We start from the raw sequence: 19337 nt of genomic DNA on the forward strand, positions 1-19337 counted from the left end.
CTGACTCTTTGCAACCCCATGGACTGTGGCCCACCAGGCTCCTCTGTCCATGGAATTTTCAAGGCAAGATTACTGGAGTGGGTTGTCATTTCCTGCTCCATATTATTTCAGTACTGTTTTTAAAACTAAAGGCAGCCAGTCATTTTAACATGACTGCAAATCTGGTAACAGCTTGTATTTTTCTTTTAGTTTTTGTTTCAGTAATTTTTGTTTCAAAACTGGTAACTTTTACTATATTGACAGTTCATACCTCACTGGACATGCTCCTTCACTGTCAATTAACTATACAAAAAAAAAATCCTGCCTACATTTCTTTAGATTGTCATTTTTAAAATGAGATATTATAGTTAGTTTTCCTATAATTTCACAGAAATAGAGAAAATGAAATTAGCATTGATTTTGCTACTAATTTAAAACATGGAGTTACTTAATGTCTTTAAAATACATGTTATTCTTATAATATTAAAAACAAGCCCTTGAGTAGTGAAAAGTATGTGCAATAAAGGACAAAGAATGAATACTGTTATTAAACAAAGGAATAAAATCAGCAAAAATGACATGTACTTGGAATAACTGGGAACTGGAGTAGAAGTAGAAAAGCAAATACTAATATAGTTGAGCTCTGAGGCTCAGGGAACCTGAGAGTTGGGGTGGGATTACTGAGAATGGCTGTTGTCCAGAATGAGCAAAGACGAGATCCACTAAGTGTGTAAATTCACGTTGATACCGAGCCTGGCCTCAGGCCTGTAGATGATGATACTCCAATATCTCCTTCAGAAGTGGTTTAGAGTAACCAGACTCACAGACACTATACACACACACACACACACACACACACACACACACACACACACACAGGAGCCCTGAGTGCCAACTTATTCCTGTGTAGTAAGCAATGAAATACTACTTCCAGCCTACTGAGGAAACTCACAGTGTGATGCTTCTCTCTCCAGGCAAGCAACACATGGGACTTTATTTTATTTTATTTTTAATTTAATTTAATTTTATTTTTAAACTTTACATAATTGTATTAGTTTTGCCAAATATCAAAATGAATCCGCCACAGGTATACATGTGTTCCCCATCCTGAACCCTCCTCCCTCCTCCCTCCCCATACCATCCCTCTGGGTCGTCCCAGTGCACTAGCGGACTTTATTTTAATCAAGTCAGGAAGAAGGGCAAAAACAGCCCATCTCAGGGGAGGAATGTCTGCATGCAGGGGTCTCACAGCTCCACCCTCTCACAGTAATATGCCTGCTACCAGGCCTCGGGAGATCTATTTCTTGAGGTCCAGCCCTTTCCCTAAATAGGGCTGTGATGTTCCTACTATGCTTTGTTTTTCCTCCCCCACACCTCTTCCGAGCAGTGCCTGTGCAAATGATTTTTGCAAAGCAGCAGAATTTCCATTTCTCCATTAAAAAATAATTTGTTCATAGAATACCTTTTTATTGAGGATTTGAAAGGTCTGTCTAGTCAAGGCTATGGTTTTTCCAGTGATCATGTATGGATGTGAGAGTTGGACTGTGAAGAAAGATGAGCACTTAAGAATTGATGCTTTTGAACTGTGGTGTTGGAGAAGACTCAGTGTTCCCCCTGTTCTCTACTCACCTTTAATAACAGCCAACACAATGCGGGATTGGATAGAACTAGGAAGGTGGAAGAATGTGTTCCTTTTTTCCCATCTACTTCCTGTCTGCACCCTATGAACTTCCTGTCTGCTCCCAATTGACTTCCTGCCTGCTGCTTGTGGATTTGTGGACGCTCTATCTGCTCCTCATGAACTTCCTGTCTACCACTTATTGACTTCCTGCCTGGTTTCTGTGGACTTCCTGTCTACCCAGTAGACTTCCTATCTGTTCCATGTGGACTTCCTGTCCAGCCCCTGTAGAATTCTATCTGCCCAACATGGACTTCCTGTCTGCTTCCTGTTCCTGTCAGCTTGGTTTCATCCTGGCAGTGGCAGTTGATTCTAGTAATTGGCAGTGATAGCAGCTTACAGCAGTATACAGGTGACTTAAAAACCCAGCTGCAAGGTGCCCCCTCCCAGTCCTGGCACCAGTGGGCCAAGTCCTCCTCCTCAGGGGTTTGAGCCCAGCTCCAAGCATCTAAATTTTAATGATCCTAACTTCTTCCTCAGTCCCTCAACTTTAGGTCCATTGGCTACTTCCTGCACTTGCTATGCTGTGATGTCTGGGTATTTTCCTTTTCTGTTTTCAGTTTTTTAATATCCGATTAATGCACTGTATTAATTCTCTCTTTTCAATTAGTTTATGTGGTTTGTGTCCCTAACCAAGCTATAATTAATATTGATAATGATAAATCTGAGTAGAAACATAAATCTGGGAAGGGAATAGGAAGTACATGTGAAAGGAGAAGAATAGGCAATTTTAGATGGTGGGGGGGGGATCAGGGAGGTCCTCTTGTTGAAAGAGATATTTAAGAAGAAAAATGTTACATGTGATTTATGGAGGTACAATCAGACTGCTCTGGTCAAACCTCAGGCAAGACAGGATCACACTTTAAGGACCTTGCCTTCATCTGACCTCCTTTTTATATTCTCTCTGGCATGGACTTTCTCTGAAATAGCCACTCTCTAAAAAGTAGGTTTCAGGTCCTTTGAAAAATTCCAGACATGAATCATCCCTTAGAGGGATCACATCTTGGCTCCTCCAGGGGATCATAAGGCTGTTCTCAGGTTGAACTTTGCCTCGGAGAAAATCCTGGTCATACTGGTTGTGGAGATGAGCACCATTCCAGTGATCCTCACAGTAAATGTTGTACTGGCCACAGAGAGTGCTTATATGGGAGCTGCCATATGGGGGAGGCACTTACTTCCAACAAAAAGATATCAGGAGTACCAAACACTAACCATAACTGAGCATCCCACTCTGTCTTCTCCCTATGCTACCTGCCCCAGATCTCCAGAACAAGGATCACTTGCTTTATCATTAACATCTTTGGCATATATTTGAACATAGAAAGTCTTCAATTGACTCTTCCTTGTAATGAAAACTAATAGTATCCATTTCTGTTACAGTGAAAACATCCCTGGATGGAGAATCTAAAGACAAACATCCTAGAACTTCCTAAACCTTACCTGCCTTTATAATATTGACCAAGTCATTTCATCTCTTTGAATCTCAGGTTCATCACTTGAAAAGTAAGGCAAATGGAATAAAATCAAGATTTTATACTTAAATTTCTCTAATCATCTTATTTTCTTGGTTTGTTTACAATGAATGGTAACCTAATAGAAAAATATGGTCACATCAAGTATATGCGTGTTCAGTTGCTCAGCCGTGCCCAACTATGTTGTGATCCCGTGGATTGTAGCCTGCCAGGCTCCTCTGTCCATGGAATTTTCCAGGCAAGAATACTGGAGTGGGTTGCCATTTCCTACTCCAGGGGATCTTCCTGACCCAGGGATCAAACCCACATTTCTTGTGTCTCCTGAATTGGCAGGTGAATTCTTTACCACTGCCTTTGACTGTGTGGATCACAATAAACTGTGGAAGATCCTGAAAGAGATGGGAATACCAGACCACCTGACCTGCCTCTTGAGAAACCTATATGCAGGTCAGGAAGCAACAGTTAGAACTGGACATGGAACAACAGATTGGTCCCAAAAAGAAAAGGAGTCCATCAAGGCTGTATATTGTCACCCTGCTTATTTAACTTATATGCAGAGTACATCATGAGAAACGCTGGGCTGGAAGAAGCACAAGATGGAATCAAGATTGCAAGGAGAAATATCAATAACCTCAGATATGCAGATGACACCACCCTTATGGCAGAAAGTGAAGAGGAACTAAAAAGCTTCTTGATGAAAGTGAAAGAGGAGAGTGAAAAAGTTGGCTTAAAGCTCAACATTCAGAAAACGAAGATCATGGCATTTGGTCCCATCACTTCATGGAAAATAGATGGGGAAACAGTGTCAGACTTTATTTTTGGGGGGCTCCAAAATCACTGCAGATGGTGACTGCAGCCATGAAATTAAAAGACGCTTACTCCTTGGAAGGAAAGTTATGACCAACCTAGATAGCATATTGAAAAGCAGAGACATTACTTTGCCAACAAAGGTCCGTCTAGTCAAGGCTATGGTTTTTCCAGTGGTCATGTATGGATGTGAGAGTTGGACTGTGAAGAAAGCTGAGCACAGAAGAATTGATGCTTTTGAACTGTGGTGTTGGAGAAGACTCTTGAGAGTCCCTTAGACTGCAAGGAGATCCAACCAGTCCATTCTGAAGGAGATCAGCCCTGGGATTTCTTTGGAAGGAATAATACTAAAGCTGAAACTCCAGGACTTTGGCCACCTCATGCGAAGAGTTGACTCATTGGAAAAGACTCTGATGCTGGGAGGGATTGGGGGCAGGAGGAGAAGGGGACGACAGAGGATGAGATGGCTGGATGGCATCACCGACTCAATGGACGTGAGTTTGAGTGAACTCCGGGAGTTGGTGATGGACAGGGAGGCCTGGTGTGCTGCAGTTCATGGGGTCGCAAAGAGTCGGACACAACTGAGAGACTGAAATGAACTGAACTGAACAGAGCACCACCTGGGAAGCCCCACATCAAGTATATTATAAATGTTACTTTATTGTTACTCACTCAGTCATGTCTGACTCTTTGTCACCCCATGGAATGTAGCCCACCAGGCTCCTCTGTCCATGGGATTCTCCAGGCAAGAATACTGGAGTGAGTTGCCATTTCCTTCTCCAGGGGATCTTCCAGACCCAGTGTTCAAACCTGGGTCTCCCGCTTTGCAAGCAGATTCTTTACCTTATGAGCCACAAGGGAAGCCAAAAAGTTACTTTGACCTTGTTCTAATAATAACATACATTCCATTCTGTCAATTTAAAGATTTGCATTATATTTAATCTTAAGTAGTTAGCAGAAATTTATGTAGTGATTCAGTACATTAAGTTCCCCATACCCACTTTTAAAATCTCCTAATAATCAATACTCAGGCCATACTTCACCCAAAAACTTTATTTTTTGTACAGTTTTCTTACATGCCTCCTAAGGCTGACCTATTTTCAACTGGTATGCCATCACTGGTCTTCTCAGATAGTGACATTTTTCTTTTAAAACTCATATTAGCTTTGCTAACCATCTCTTGTGTTGGTCCTCCCTTTCTGCTCCTGTTTTAGTTTCCTGGCTCAAGAACATTTTTCAAAGTCAGTTACAAATTTGGCAACATTTCAGACAGTTCCTAGGATTTATTGGGTGCATTAGGAAAACCCTCAATGACTAGGTTTTCCAGAGAATCCCTGGAGTTTGTGTCTGGAAATGAAACGTCATACAGTTCAAAAAAGGGCCCCAAGTACGTCTCCAACCAAGTGAGGGAATTTGAAAACTTAAGTAAGAACTGTGGCATTTACAAGGTTTGCAATACTACTGAAAACAAGAAAGTAATTAGATTTTAGGAGAAGTGGTATGTATCCTATGCATTAACACCTTAACAAACTACACAAGAGGAGCTAAAATTCTGCCAGATTTTGTGCCAAGGACAAATGATAGATTTAATATCTTTTTTTTTTTAAAGTACTAATCCAAGTATATGTTTCCCTGGTAGCACAGCAGTAAAGAATCCACCTGCAGTGCATGAGACGCAGGTTCAACCCCTGGGTCAGGAAGATCCCCTGGAGGAGGGCATGGCAGTCCACTCCTGGAGAATCCCATGGACAGAGGAGCCTGGCAGGCGATGGTCCATGGGGTCGCAAAGAGTCAGACATGATTTTGTGACTGAGCACAATCCAAGCATAGGACTGGCATAAGACCCTTTGAGAAAATCTAATTCTGTTATATGCAACAGAAGACAGTTCCAAAGAAAGCTCATTTAAAGTATTGACAATGGAAGTTTCTAAAAATAGCCTGTCAGAAATCTTATTGATTAGACCATTTCTGAAAAAAAATGTACTTCAAAAGAAAAAGAAAATTTATATTACTTGACATTAGTCACTAAAGGAAATCATACACAATGTATTATAACATGAATTTTATATTTATTCATATCTCAAAATAGAGATTGAGAAGACGAAATATTTTTGTTTGTGAATGTGAAATACAATCATTCATTGCGAGAAAAAAAAAGGAACTCAGTGTTAACAGGAACTTTGGAAAAACAAAGATGAATAAAACAATATCTCTTCAAGGATTCACAGTCTGGTATAAAAAAAACCTATAAATAAATAATTGTGGCATTGAAACATGTATAATATCATGTATGAAACGAGTTGCCAGTCCAGGTTCAATGCACAATACTGGATGCTGGGGGCTGGTACACTGGGACGACCCAGAGGGATGGCATGGGGAGGGAGGAGGGAGGAGGGTTCAGGATGGGGAACACATGTATACCTGTGGCGGATTCATTTCGATATTTGGCAAAACTAATACAATATTGTAAAGTTTAAAAATAAAATAAAAAAATTAATTGTGGAATGAATCCATGTTTTTCAATATAAGGGCCTAATATATTACACATCACCCACTAAATTCAAAGAAGGCTTGATACCGAGGAAGGTGGCCTTGAGGTGGAAACCAAAGGAGAGCATGCTTACACTTCAGCATATTCAAGGATGATGCAATGGAATCCACATAAACAGCCTTGTAGGTCCCTGTGGTGCAACAATGACCTCATGATCAGGGGAAGCAAGACAGCCCTATAAGTTCAAGTGCTGTTTCTGAAGTCACTCAGCTTAGGTCAAAATCCCACTCTTTTAAGAATTACCTTGGGAATCATCTGTAGAATGGCCATAACAAAATAGCTTTGGGCAGTGCTTTGAAAAATATGTTCATAATAGCATCCAACAGAGACTGACTTCCAGAATGGCTGTGTAAGGAATGCAGAAGATTCTCTCTCAAGTGAGACAGCCATTTGCCTGGCGAAAATCACACACACACACACACACACATCATTGAAAGTCTCTAGAAATTGTCCTAAGGGCATAAAAAGTGGAAAATCTTTTCTCATATAGATTATCACAGACTACAAAGTAGAATTCCCTGTACTGTGCAGTAGGTCCTTGTTGATTACCTATCTTATATGTGTATAGTAGTGTGTGTGTGTTCATCCAAAGCTTATGATTCACTTCTCTCATACTCTAATAAAAAAAAAAATGAAGGACTTCCCTGATGCTCTAATGGCTAAGACTCCATGCTCCCAATGCAAGAGGCCTGGGTTCAATCCCTGGTCAGGAAACTAGGTCCCACATGCCACAGCTAAGAGTCTGAATGCCACAACAAAGATCAAAGATCCCAAGTGCTGCAACTAAGACCCAGTACAGCCAAATAAGTAAAATAAGTAAATGTATTTTTATAAAGAATGGGAAATCATCTATTGAATTAAATTTAGTAAATCTGTAAAAGAATGATAAAATTTGGTTGTATTTGAGCCCATGGTCTAGTCACATATTACCTTTTCCCCTGCTCAATATGACCACACTCCCTACAGCCTTAACACCCAATCTAGGGCTATATTTTAAAGTCAGGAGACACAAGGCGCCAACACTTCTTATCCCCTTGGTATTATATATATATATAAAATCCCATGTTCAAGGGCAAGGAGAAGCCCCAAAAAGACAGTAGGAGGGGTGAAGTTGCATAGAATCAAACCCCATACCCACTAGAGATGCTCAGAAGGCTCAAACAAAACCTTGTGCCCACCAGGACCCAGGGACCCCACAGAGACTGAGCCAGACCTGCCTTTGAGGAATGCTTGAGTGTCTGCATCAGAGGCACGTGTCAGCAGTGGCCTGCCCCCGGGACAGGAGCTCTGGCTGCATCAGACCTTGGAGGCACAGCGTGCGAGCCCCACTATAGCCACCAGGCAGACAACCCACAAACTGGAGAACAATTATACCAAAGAAGTTCTCGCAATGTTGCAAAAGTTCAAGGGCCCACAACACATTTCCCAACCTGAGGATACACCAAAGGGAGTGAGAACCCCTAGGGAATGTGACTTTGAAGACCAGTAGGATTTAATTACAGAGCTTCAACAGGACTGGGAAAACAGACTCTTAGTTCAGTTCAGTCACTCAGTCGTGTCTGACTCTTTGTGACCCCATGGACTCCAGCACGCCAGGCCTCCCTGTCCATCACCAACTCCTGGATTTTACCCAAACTCACGTCCATTGAGTCGGTGATGCCATCCAACCATCTCATCCTCTGTCGTCCCCTTCTCCTCCCACCTTCAATCTTTCCCAGCATCAGGGACTTGGTGGGCACAAACAAAACCTTGCTCCTTGGAAGAAAAGCTATGCCATACCTAGACAGCATATTAAAAAGCAGAGACATTACTTTGCCAACAAAGTTCTGTATAGTCAAAGCTATGGTTTTTCCAGTAGTCATCTATGGATGTGAGAGCTTGACCATAAAGAAAGCTGAACACCAAAGAACTGATGCTTTTGAACTGTGGTGTTTGAGAAGACTCTTGCGAGTCCCTTAGACAGCAAGGAGATAAAACCAGCCAATTTCAAAGGAAATAAACTCTGAATACTCACTGGAAGGCCTGATGCTGAAGCTGAATCTCCAATCCTTTGGCCACCTGATGCGAAGATCTAACTCATTTGAAAAGACCCTGATGCTGGGAAAGATTGAAGACAGGAGAAGGGTACAAGAGAGGATGAGATGGTTGGATGATCTCACTGACTCAATGGACATGAGTTTGAGCAAGCCCTGGGAGATGGTGAGGGACAGGGAGTCCTGGCATGCTGCAGTCCATGGGAGCAAGGAGTTGGACACAACTGAGCGGCTGAACAGCAACAACAACGTGAGTGTGTGTGTGTGTGTGTGTATTTACACGGATAAATATATTTTTGGCCATACCACATAACACGTGTCATCTTAATTTCTCAACCAGGGATCAAATCTCTATCCTTTGTATTATAAATGGGAAATCTTAACCTCTGGAATGCTAGGGAGACCCCCACCCCCACCACAGTTCTATATTGCAGAAACTCTATTAAGGACAGGCATGGATATGTAAGCTGATTTGCCTTCTGCTAAGCCACCCCCACCACTCCTCAAGATTTGGTGATAGACAGGGAAGCCTGGTGTGCTGCACTCCATGGGGTCACAAAGACTTGGACATGGCTTAGCAACTGAACTGAAGAAACCCCTGATCACAGGATGGAAGCTCTATATCAGGCTCAGCAGGCTGAGAATAACAGATCCTGGAACCCCTCCAACCTAGAACCTTTGTATAGTAAGGGTTTCATGTTTGGAACCAAAGTAGACACAGCCAGGAGCTACTATTAGCATCCAGAGCTCCACTCAGAGATAGGGGTGTTACTTTGGAAGGAAAAGTATATATCAGTTCCAGCTCCTTTACAGGCACACAGATTTTTCCCAGGAGGAAAAACAAGTTCTATGAACAAGAAGCTCACTTTAAAGGAATGATTCTATTTGGAACAGACTGTGAAAGTTATGCCTAACAGCGTTATAAAAAATAATGGGTATTCTTTAGGCACGCAATTAAGAGAAAGCTGATTGCTCCATGATACACATACCAATAAATGAAACAGTACCCCAACTGGAAGTTTAGCAGAGAGATTTAGGGAAAAAGACAAGAGGATTCTTCCTGCTATTGGAGTAATCTCAGTAACTGGCCGCATCCTAGTCCTGCAAAGCTCTTCTGTAATCAAATTAGACTGTGGAGCAATTCAAGACCAAGCATGCTATTAAAAATAATGCAAAAAGATCACCTAGTAGTTAATGTAGGCTAAGAGCTGGGTGTGATACCAATAGAGGCAGATTAGCACAGGCTTTCAGAAAGATTGTGCACATGCCCTAACTCTGCACTCTCTAAGAGGCCACATTGCAGGCTGCATATTGCAAAGAAAACAGACTTCACTGATCTAGTCACTAAACAAGCAAGAAAGAAAGCAACAGCAACAATCACTTGAGTGGTGGCATATGGTCAGTCTCAGAGTATCGAGAGTTGCTAAGATATATTATCTATAATGCTCAGTATTCAGCAAAGAAATTATGAGAAACACACACACACACACAAAACAGAAAAGTGTGACCCATACACAGGAAAAGAAAGAAGAAATGGAAACTGCTTCTAAGGGGATCTAGGTGTTTAACTTAGTAGACAAACACTCCAAAGTCACTGTTACAAATATATTTAAAGAACCAAAGGAAACCATGTCCAAAGTATTAAAGAAAGGCCTAATAGCAATATCTCATAAAGTACAGAATAAAAGAAATTATAAAAAGAACCAAATTGAAGTTGAAAAGTACACTTTCCAAATAAAAAAATTTACTACAGAAGCTTAATAATAGATTTGAACTGCTAGCAGAGAATCAGTAAGCTTGGTGATCAATCAATTGAGATCATACATTTGAGGAGCACAGAGGAAAATGAATGACGAAAAATGAGTGGAACCTCAGAGAAAAGTGCTACATCATTAAACACACCAATATATGAAGAGCAAGAGTACCAAAGGAGAGGAAAGAAAGGAGAAGGAAAACATAGTTGAGGAAACAGTGGTCAAATACTTTTCAAATTGAGGGAAAATATTAATATGAATATTCAGGGAGCTCATATAATTCTAAGAAGGATAAACTCAACCATACGCACATCTATACACAGCATATAATAATGTTGAAAGACAAAGACCCATTGAGAGCAGCAACAAGAGCAGAAACCCCCAATGCTTTATGAATAACAAAACTACAGTGAGATAAATAGAAGACTTCTTAACAGAAACAATGCCAATGGCAGCAGGATGGAATATGCAAATGCGGATGGAAAAGCACACAGCAAACAATGAAAACTGAAAGAAACTGTCAACCAATCATCTCCACCTAGCAAAGCAAATCCAGAGCAAGATAACGCTTCATATCCACTCGGATGTCTCTAAGAAGAAGAGATGGACAAGAACAAACGTTTTCAAGAATGTGGAGAAACTGGAATACTTATACATTGCTGGATAGATGCAAAATGGTGCAGCTACTGTGAAAAAATGGTTCAGAATCTGATAAATATTAAGCACAGAATTCCCACTTGATCTAGCAATTGCACTTCCAGGTATATACTCAAGAGAAATGAAAACTTATGTCTACACAAAAGCTTGTACACAAATGTTTATAGCAACACCATTCACATAACCAAAGAAAATACAAACAATGCCTATCAACTGATAGACATCAAAATAAAAAGTGGTGTATGTATGCCGGGGACCTGCCCCGGCTGATCCAGGGTATTCAAAGCGGGGACGGCGTCGGCGACCTATTTATTTAAATATTTTATCAAAGATATAAAGAGTAATAGGATGAGGATAGCTCAGTAGGAAAATTCAGTGGAGAAAAGAGGCTGAGTAGCTTGGTTTACGCGGGAGACCAATAAAACTTCAAGACAAGAAGCTTGCACCACTTACGTAGGCCGCAGGCGTCCTTCCATTCTCCCGAAGGAGAGGAGACACTGAGGCCTCCCCGGTCGGATCTTAGAAGCCCAGGCAAAATTAGTAAGCATGGTGGGTTCCGCGCTCCAGATGGAGACTCAGCCAGAGGGAGAGAGTGACATGGGGAGACCAGTATTTCGAGAAACTGATCCCAATTCTTTATTTTCCAGAGTCTGTTTTTATACACTAAGATGTTATACAAAAGTCACGTGGGGACAGCAGTCCTGACTTTTATTAAAGTCAGGTGCTTCATACAAATGTATACAGAGGTCTTAGGGGTGTTACATCATCTTCTGCCCAGGGGGGCCTGCTGACAATTTACGACCCTCTCCTTGTGACAGCGGTCAGTCAATCAGGACACTTATTTCTCCAGGGCTGATTATTCTCAAAACAGACGCCACCCAAATAAAGTTACATTCCTACAGGGTGAGGGTGTAGTGGGTTTTAGTTAAGGAAAGAATTTACTTAGCCTAAGGTCTAACGTGATTAATATCAAAAGTTAATTCTATATATTCATTAATGTGTGTAAGGGCAGGGGATATGGAGACTTAGCAACAAACATTGGCTCAACAAATGAAAAACCCTTCACCAACACAATTTCTAATTAGCCCATTATACTTATAGTTTTCTAACTTTTCTAAGGAACCTGTTTTTAGAAGGTTTAAAGCATCTCGTGCCTCTCACAGTTGGGAGGCTGTGAACAATCACATGTGGCCGGACGAGCCTGTCAGGCAGGCTAGAGAACCTTCAGAGGAGTTTGTAGGTTAAAACACTCTTGTCACACCCAAGAGTTTTTATTGACTGGAGCTCTAGGTTAACTCCTTCTCCGAAAGAGGTGGTGGGGGACAGCCCCCCGTAAAGTCAGAGGTGTAGGTAAGAGCACAAAGTAGTAAAGTAGGCAGGCTCTGGTTATGGGGGTAGATGCTCGAGGATTTCCAGGGGGACTCCTGAGGCTCGATCCCGCCTTTGCGTATGTCGAGCCTCCTTCCTCATGACCTTTGCCATGGGCGGAGTACCTCACTCTGGCCCCCAACATATGTATACAAAGGATTATTTACCAATAAAAATAATGAAGCCTTTAAACATGTTACAACATGGATGAATCTTGTATTCTGTATACTAAATGAAAGAAGCTAGTCAGAAAAGGCCACATATCTTATGCCTCCATTTATCAGAAATGTCCAGAGTAGGGCAATCTATAAACACAGAATGTTACACTAATTGGTGTCTACGACTGACTGATGAAGGTTTCAGAGAAATGAGAGGGACTGGACTATACAAAAGTTTCTTTTGGGGATGATGTAAATGTCTCAGTTTGTGGTAATGTTTGCACAAGTCAGGGAAAATACTAAAAAAAACCCATCAAATTATACATTTTCAAGGGGTGAAACTCTGTTGACATATAAATTATATATTAATAAAGCTCTTAAAAATAGTACCTATCTCTTAGAGATATCATTAGGCTAAGTGAGATAATGTGATGTGACTGGTGACAGAAGCAAGGTCCAATGCTGTAAAGAGCAATATTGCATAGGAACCTGGAATGTTAAGTCTATGAATCAAGGCAAATTGGAAGAGGTCAAACAGGAGATGGCAAGACTGCATTTGACATTCTGGGAATCAGAGAACTAAAATGGACTGGAATGGGTGAATTTAACTCAGATTACCATTATATCTACTACTGTGGGCAGGAATCCCTTAAAAGAAATGGAGTAGCCATCATGGTCAATGAAAGAGTCTGAAATGCAGTACTTGGATGCAATCTCAAAAACAACAGAATGATCTCTGTGCATTTCCAAGGCAAACCATTCAATATCACAGTAATCCAAGTCTATGCCACAACCAGTAACGCTGAAGAAGCTGAAGTTGAATGGTTCTATGAAGACCTACAAGGCCTTTTAGAACTAACACCCCCCAAAAGATATCCTTTTCATTATAGGGGACTGGAATGCAAAAGTAGGAAGTCAAGAAACACCTGGAGTAATAGGCAAATTTGGCCTTGGAATATGGAATGAAGCAGGGCAAAGGCTAATAGAGTTTTGCCAAGAGAACGCACAGGTCATAGCAAACACCCTCTTCCAACAACACCAGAGAAGACTCTACACTTGGACATCACCAGATGGTCAACACCGAAATCAGATTGATTATATTCTTTGCAGCCAAAGATGGAGAAGCTCTATACAGTCAGCAAAAACAAGACCAGGAGCTGACTGTGGCTCAGATCATGAACTCCTTATTGCCAAATTCAGACTTAAATTGAAGGAAGTAGGGAAAACCACTAGACCATTCAGGTATGACCTAAATCAAATCCCTTATGATTATACAGTGGAAGTGAGAAATAGATTTAAGGGCCTAGATCTGATAGACAGAGTGTCTGATGAACTATGGACTGAAGTTCATGACATTGTACAGGAGACAGGGATCAAGAACATCCCCATGAAAAAAAAATGCAAAAAAGCAAAATGGCTGTCTGGGGAGGCCTTACAAATAGCTGTGAAAAGAAGACAAGCCAAAAGCAAAGGAGAAAAGGAAAGATAAAAACATCTGAATGCAGAGTTCCAAAGAATAGCAAGGAGAGATAAGAAAGCCTTCCTCAGCGATCAATGCAAAGAAATAGAGGAAAACAACAGAATGGGGAATACTAGAGATCTCTTCAAGAAAATTAGAGATACCAAGGGAAGATTTCATGCAAAGATGGGCTCGATAAAGGACAGAAATGGTATGGACCTAACAGAAGCAGAAGACATTAAGAAGAGGTGGCAAGAATACACAGAAGAACAGTACAAAAAAGATCTTCATGACCAAGATAATTACGATGGTATGATCACTCATCTAGAGCCAGATATCCTGGAATGTGACGTCAAGTGGGCCTTAGAAAGCATCACTACGAACAAAGCTAGTGGAGGTGATGGAATTCCAGTTGAGCTCTTTCAAATCCTGAAAGATGATGCTGTGAAAGTGCTGCACTCAATATGCCAGCAAATTTGGAAAACTCAGCAGTGGCCACAGGACTGGAAAAGGTCAGTTTTCATTCCAATCCAAAAGAAAGGCAATGCCAAAGAATGTTCAGACTACCACACAATTGCACTCATCTCACAAACTAGTAAAGTAATGCTCAAAATTCTCCAAGCCAGGCTTCAGCAATACGTGAACTGTGAACTTCCAGATGTCCAAGCTGGTTTTAGAAAAGGCAGAGGAACCAGAGATCAAATTGCCAACATCCGCTGGATCATCGAAAAAGCAAGAGAGTTCCAGAAAAACATCTATTTCTGCTTTCTATGCCAAAGCCTTTAACTGTGTGGATCACAATAAATTGTGGAAAATTCTGAAAGAGATGGGAATGCCAGAGCACCTGACCTGCCTCTTGAGAAACCTATATGCAGGTTGGGAAGCAACAGTTAGAACTGGACATGGAACAACAGACTGGTTCCAAATAGGAAAAGGAGTTCGTCAAGGCTGTATATTGTCACCCTGCTTATTTAACTTCTATGCAGAGTACATCATGAGAAACGCTGGGCTGGAAAAAACACAAGCTGGAATCCAGATTGTAGGGAGAAATACCAATAACCTCAGATATGCAGATGACACCACCCTTATGGCAGAAAGTGAAGAACTAAAGAACCTCTTGATGAAAGTGAAAGAGGAGAGTGAAAAAGTTGGCTTAAAGCTCAACATTCAGAAAAGTAAGATCATGGCATCTGGTTCCACCATTTCATGGGAAATAGATGGGGAAACAGTGGACTTTATTTTTTGGGGGGTTCCAAAATCACTCCAGATTATGACTGAAGCCATGAAATTAAAAGACACTTACTCCTTGGAAGGAAAGTTATGACCAACCTAGATAGCATATTGAAAAGCAGAGACATTACTTTGCCAACAAAGGTCCTTCTAGTCAAGGCTATGGTTTTTCCAGTGGTCATGTATGGATGTGAGAGTTGGACTGTGAAGAAAGCTGAGCGCTAAAGAATTGATGCTTTTGAACTGTGGTGTTGGAGAAGACTCTTGAGAGTCCCTTGGACTGCAAGGAGATCCAACCAGTCCATTCTAAAGGAGATCAGCCCTGGGATTTCTTTGGAAGGAATGATGCTAAAGCTGAAACTCCAGTACTTTGGCCACCTCATGCGAAGAGTTGACTCATTGGAGAAGACTCTGATGCTGGGAAGGATTGGGGGCAGGAGGAGAAGGGGACGGCAGAGGATGAGATGGCTTGATAGCATCACTGACTCGATGGATGTGAGTTTGAGTGAACTTCGGGAGTAGATGATGGACAGGGAGGCCTGGTGTGTTGCGATTCACGGGGTCACAAAGAGTCGGACATGACTGAGAGACTGAACTGAACTGAAGTGAGATAATAAATGGGAAGCTATTAGGCAAGTCTTTGGCAAATAACATTCAGTAAGTTACTGTTGTTCCTTCTGCTACTGTTATGGTCATCGTTGTTTCTTATGGTGTAATTAGCCCCATCATTCCATCCATTATTTAACAAATATTGAAGAGCACCTACTGTGTGGCACACATTTATGTGCTTGTGAACAGCTTTCTGATGTTATTTTGGTAGAGATGTAAGTACAGCAGATACTATTTTTTTATTAACCTTATTTAGCAAAATGAGTCAATATACTCTTGGCAACACCAGAGTGACTCTAGAAGTCATTTTAGGGCTTCCAGATCTTATTCAGTTTACTATACTTGGGCTTCATATACAAATATTAACTCCAAATACTCATGGATGGTGTTACCAAGGACCCATGAGCTTGACTGATGTTCACGATCTTCCCCGAGACTGCCTGTGACTCCTCCATTCACAAGCATCACACTCCAATTCTACAACAAGGATTCGGCTTGCACAATGTTTCCTCCAGAAGACTACTCTGGCACTGCTGCCCTCACCGCTTAGAGCGAGGCGTCTTCATTTCAGTTCTCCTAACACCCATATCTGTCTTTATTTTATCGCTCTACAGCAAATTAACTACCTCTGGCTTCTCTCATCAGACAATGCATTCCTTGGACCCAACTCTGATGGGCTCTGGCGAGGCACACTTCTGAAGCACATTCACTATTCACAGACAATTAAAAACGAAATGTTCATTTTGGTTTTGTCTTTCTTCTTTAAGAGTATGTACTTACTATAAATCAGAACCACACTCCTGACTCCCATCAGATCACTGCGTTATCTAGAAACCCAGTAAAAAAGGGCTTAACTGATATTCACCTGGACCTTTAATTAGAACCTGAAAGAACCAAGAATAACAATAACAAAAAAAGGCAGCATCATGTAATATAAAAGGTATGCTATTTTTCTTCATGTGTTAACAGGTTTGGAAGAGGAGGGATGGGGTAACCATCAATCAAGGAAGGAAATCACAGACTTGGCAGCGATTCATGGGGCATCTCCATTCAATAATTTTATTATCGGGCTAAAGATAGAGGACTTCTTAACCCTCCTTTTTTCTTCCTTATAATGCCTTTGATTTGTCCTATCATATGGTAAATGCCCCTGAAACGCACACTCATAAGTCTAACTGAGGTCATGTATGAGGTCACGTCCACACTCTATGGACAAAACATCACTTTAGTTGGAACTAAGGTATTTGGAAGATTAATAGTGAAAGCACACAGCTTTCCATTCCAGTCACCAAAGCATTAAATTCCAACGTGTATTATGCAGAGGAGTCTTTTTCTGTTCCTTTCGCTGTCTTTTATGTAGTTGTCATTTACAGCGTTTGGTGTTAACTCCCACTGAGTTCAAAGAGAGCCAGAAATCTCAAGCTGCTGCCAACCAACTCTATTCATGGGACAGACTCCAGGGCAGAGCTCAGCCATCATGGAAAAGCCTTGGCTCACAAGACCCAAGGCATCCATGAGCCTGCGCCCCTGCTGGGTTAGTAGGGAGCCAGTGCCTTACTCAGCCTCCACAAACAAATTCAAGGGTGCTGTGAAGGGCATGGTGCACCTCCCTACCACAAAGGTGGCTCCCATGCTGGTCTGAGCCTTTGTTGAAGAAAGCCAAGGAATCTTCCTTTGGAGCCTTATATGAAGAGTTATAGCTCTTTCATTAAGGAAGATCTATGCTTCTCAAGAGAACAATGGAAGAACCTGACCACACCATCTTCATGCTTAACAAGTGTGCCAAGTCACCACCATCCTACCCTTGACAATTCTCCACTGTATCCATTCTCAATCCAAAAGCCTTTCCAAAGATAGTAGACATGAGCCCAGACCATACCAAATTCTCCCTAAAAAGCAGAATGCTAATATATATATTTTTTAATTCACAGGACACAGCATTTTCACATATTTAGTATTTCAAGGAATTAACTTTGAATGCCCCTTCAGCATCTAGTATTCATGTACATGCACACAAAATCCTTACAAGATGTAGAGTCTGAATTCTCTTTCCAAACAGGGAAAGGAATAAGACAGACTTAGATGATTTTCTGGAGATGTAACAAATGTCCAAAAACCCGGTTGCCAAACACGATCAAGACCTTATTGCTTTGACCACACATTGTTTTCAGCTTGCTACTTATGTCATGCTTCCCCCATATGTGTCTGACTAATTAGCTTGTGTCCAAGAATTTAAGCATCTTCTAAGCTTTTGTCTTCTAAAATGGAAATATTTTAAGAAAAGTAAAAGACAAGCCATTAAGACTTCAGCTTAGGTCAGCCTGAGGGATTCAGGTACCTTTTCAAGTTGACCTGATGCTCCAAACTCTGGGTTTGGAGCAAAGAGGACCACCTGCAGTATCGAAGATGTTTAATGGCTAATTTAGATAATAGGCTTCTCTGGTGGCTCAGATGGTAAAGAATCTGCCAGCAAAGCAGGACACCCATGTTCAACTCCTGGGTCAGAAAGAACTCCTGGAGAAGGGAATGGCTACCCACTCCAGTATTCTTGCCTGGAGAATTCCATGGACAGAGGAGCTTGGCAGACAGTCCATGGGGTCGCAGAGTCAGACATGACTGAGTGAACGTTTCATTTCAGTTCAGATACTTAGGACAAGAAGAAAACACCATAGCATCACCAGCCCAGTAAGACCAGCTCTGCCCTGCCATGGACTCATTACTATATTTGAAATGAATGCTCAAATCTGTAAATATGTCACCAACATCAGAATGACAGAAATAAGGAATTTTTAAGCACTAGCTCGAATAGCCCACATGGCCAATCAGTTGAATACCATTGTTCTATTCAAAATTAAGACAATCCTCCAGTGCTAGTAAGTGAGAAACCTGTTTAAGGAACCAATAAGTCAGAACCAATAACCCCGAAGAATTCACAGCCTTCAGACTTGGCCATAAGTTCTTATGTAGTTTTCAAGCTGCAGTACTCTGCCTCACTCACTGTAGAATAAAAACAACAGAAGTCAGGACCTTCACGCTGCTTCCAAGCAGGGAAAGGACGCAACCCAGCATATTTTAGAAAGTACCTCTTGGCAGTTTTTCCTCCTGCTTTGACAAATCAGAGAAGTCTGTACTGCAGTGGTGGGAGAACAACCCAAAGTGCAAGGGAAATATTGTCGCTTGTCCCCTTTTCCGTGTCCCCATCACTTCACGACCAGCGGCATGAGCTGTACTCACCAATCCTTTGCAGGTCGAAAGAGCCACTGAGGAATTTTTGTGGGATCGCAAGGAGCCTTGATAAAAACAGAAATCCTCGGGTGGGAAAGCCTGCACCGACTTCGTGCCCTGCTTTCCCAAAGTCTGGATGAGAAATCCAGGTGCGACCAGTTTGCTGGAGGCTTTCAGATCCAGGTGGAAGTCATGCCTGAAGCCTTTCAGCCGAAGGTGCAGAGAGTCAACTCCGAGCTGGGCCAGAGCCCTTTTCCTCCTCTGGGGGTGGGTGATTTCATGGGACACGTAGTTGCCCTTGTGGTCAACCTCGTAGGGAGACACCAGCTCATAGTCTGAAATCAAGAGAGGATGTGT

General features: G+C 41.7%; 1 protein-coding gene across 1 annotated transcript in view; it reads right to left on the reverse strand.

Moving 5' to 3' along the window:
* The window catches only part of ADAMTS16 (ADAM metallopeptidase with thrombospondin type 1 motif 16), a 194087-nt gene that overhangs the window by 164058 nt on the left and 10692 nt on the right, over nucleotides 1-19337 (reverse strand). Inside the window, exon 2 of the mRNA XM_061393157.1 lies at nucleotides 18990-19315. Coding sequence (XP_061249141.1) covers nucleotides 18990-19315 — 326 coding nt within the window. The remainder of the gene's footprint in view (nucleotides 1-18989; nucleotides 19316-19337) is intronic.

This window comes from Bos javanicus, chromosome 20 (genome assembly GCF_032452875.1).
Source record: "Bos javanicus breed banteng chromosome 20, ARS-OSU_banteng_1.0, whole genome shotgun sequence".
In the NCBI taxonomy this organism is placed as follows: Eukaryota; Metazoa; Chordata; class Mammalia; order Artiodactyla; family Bovidae; genus Bos; species Bos javanicus.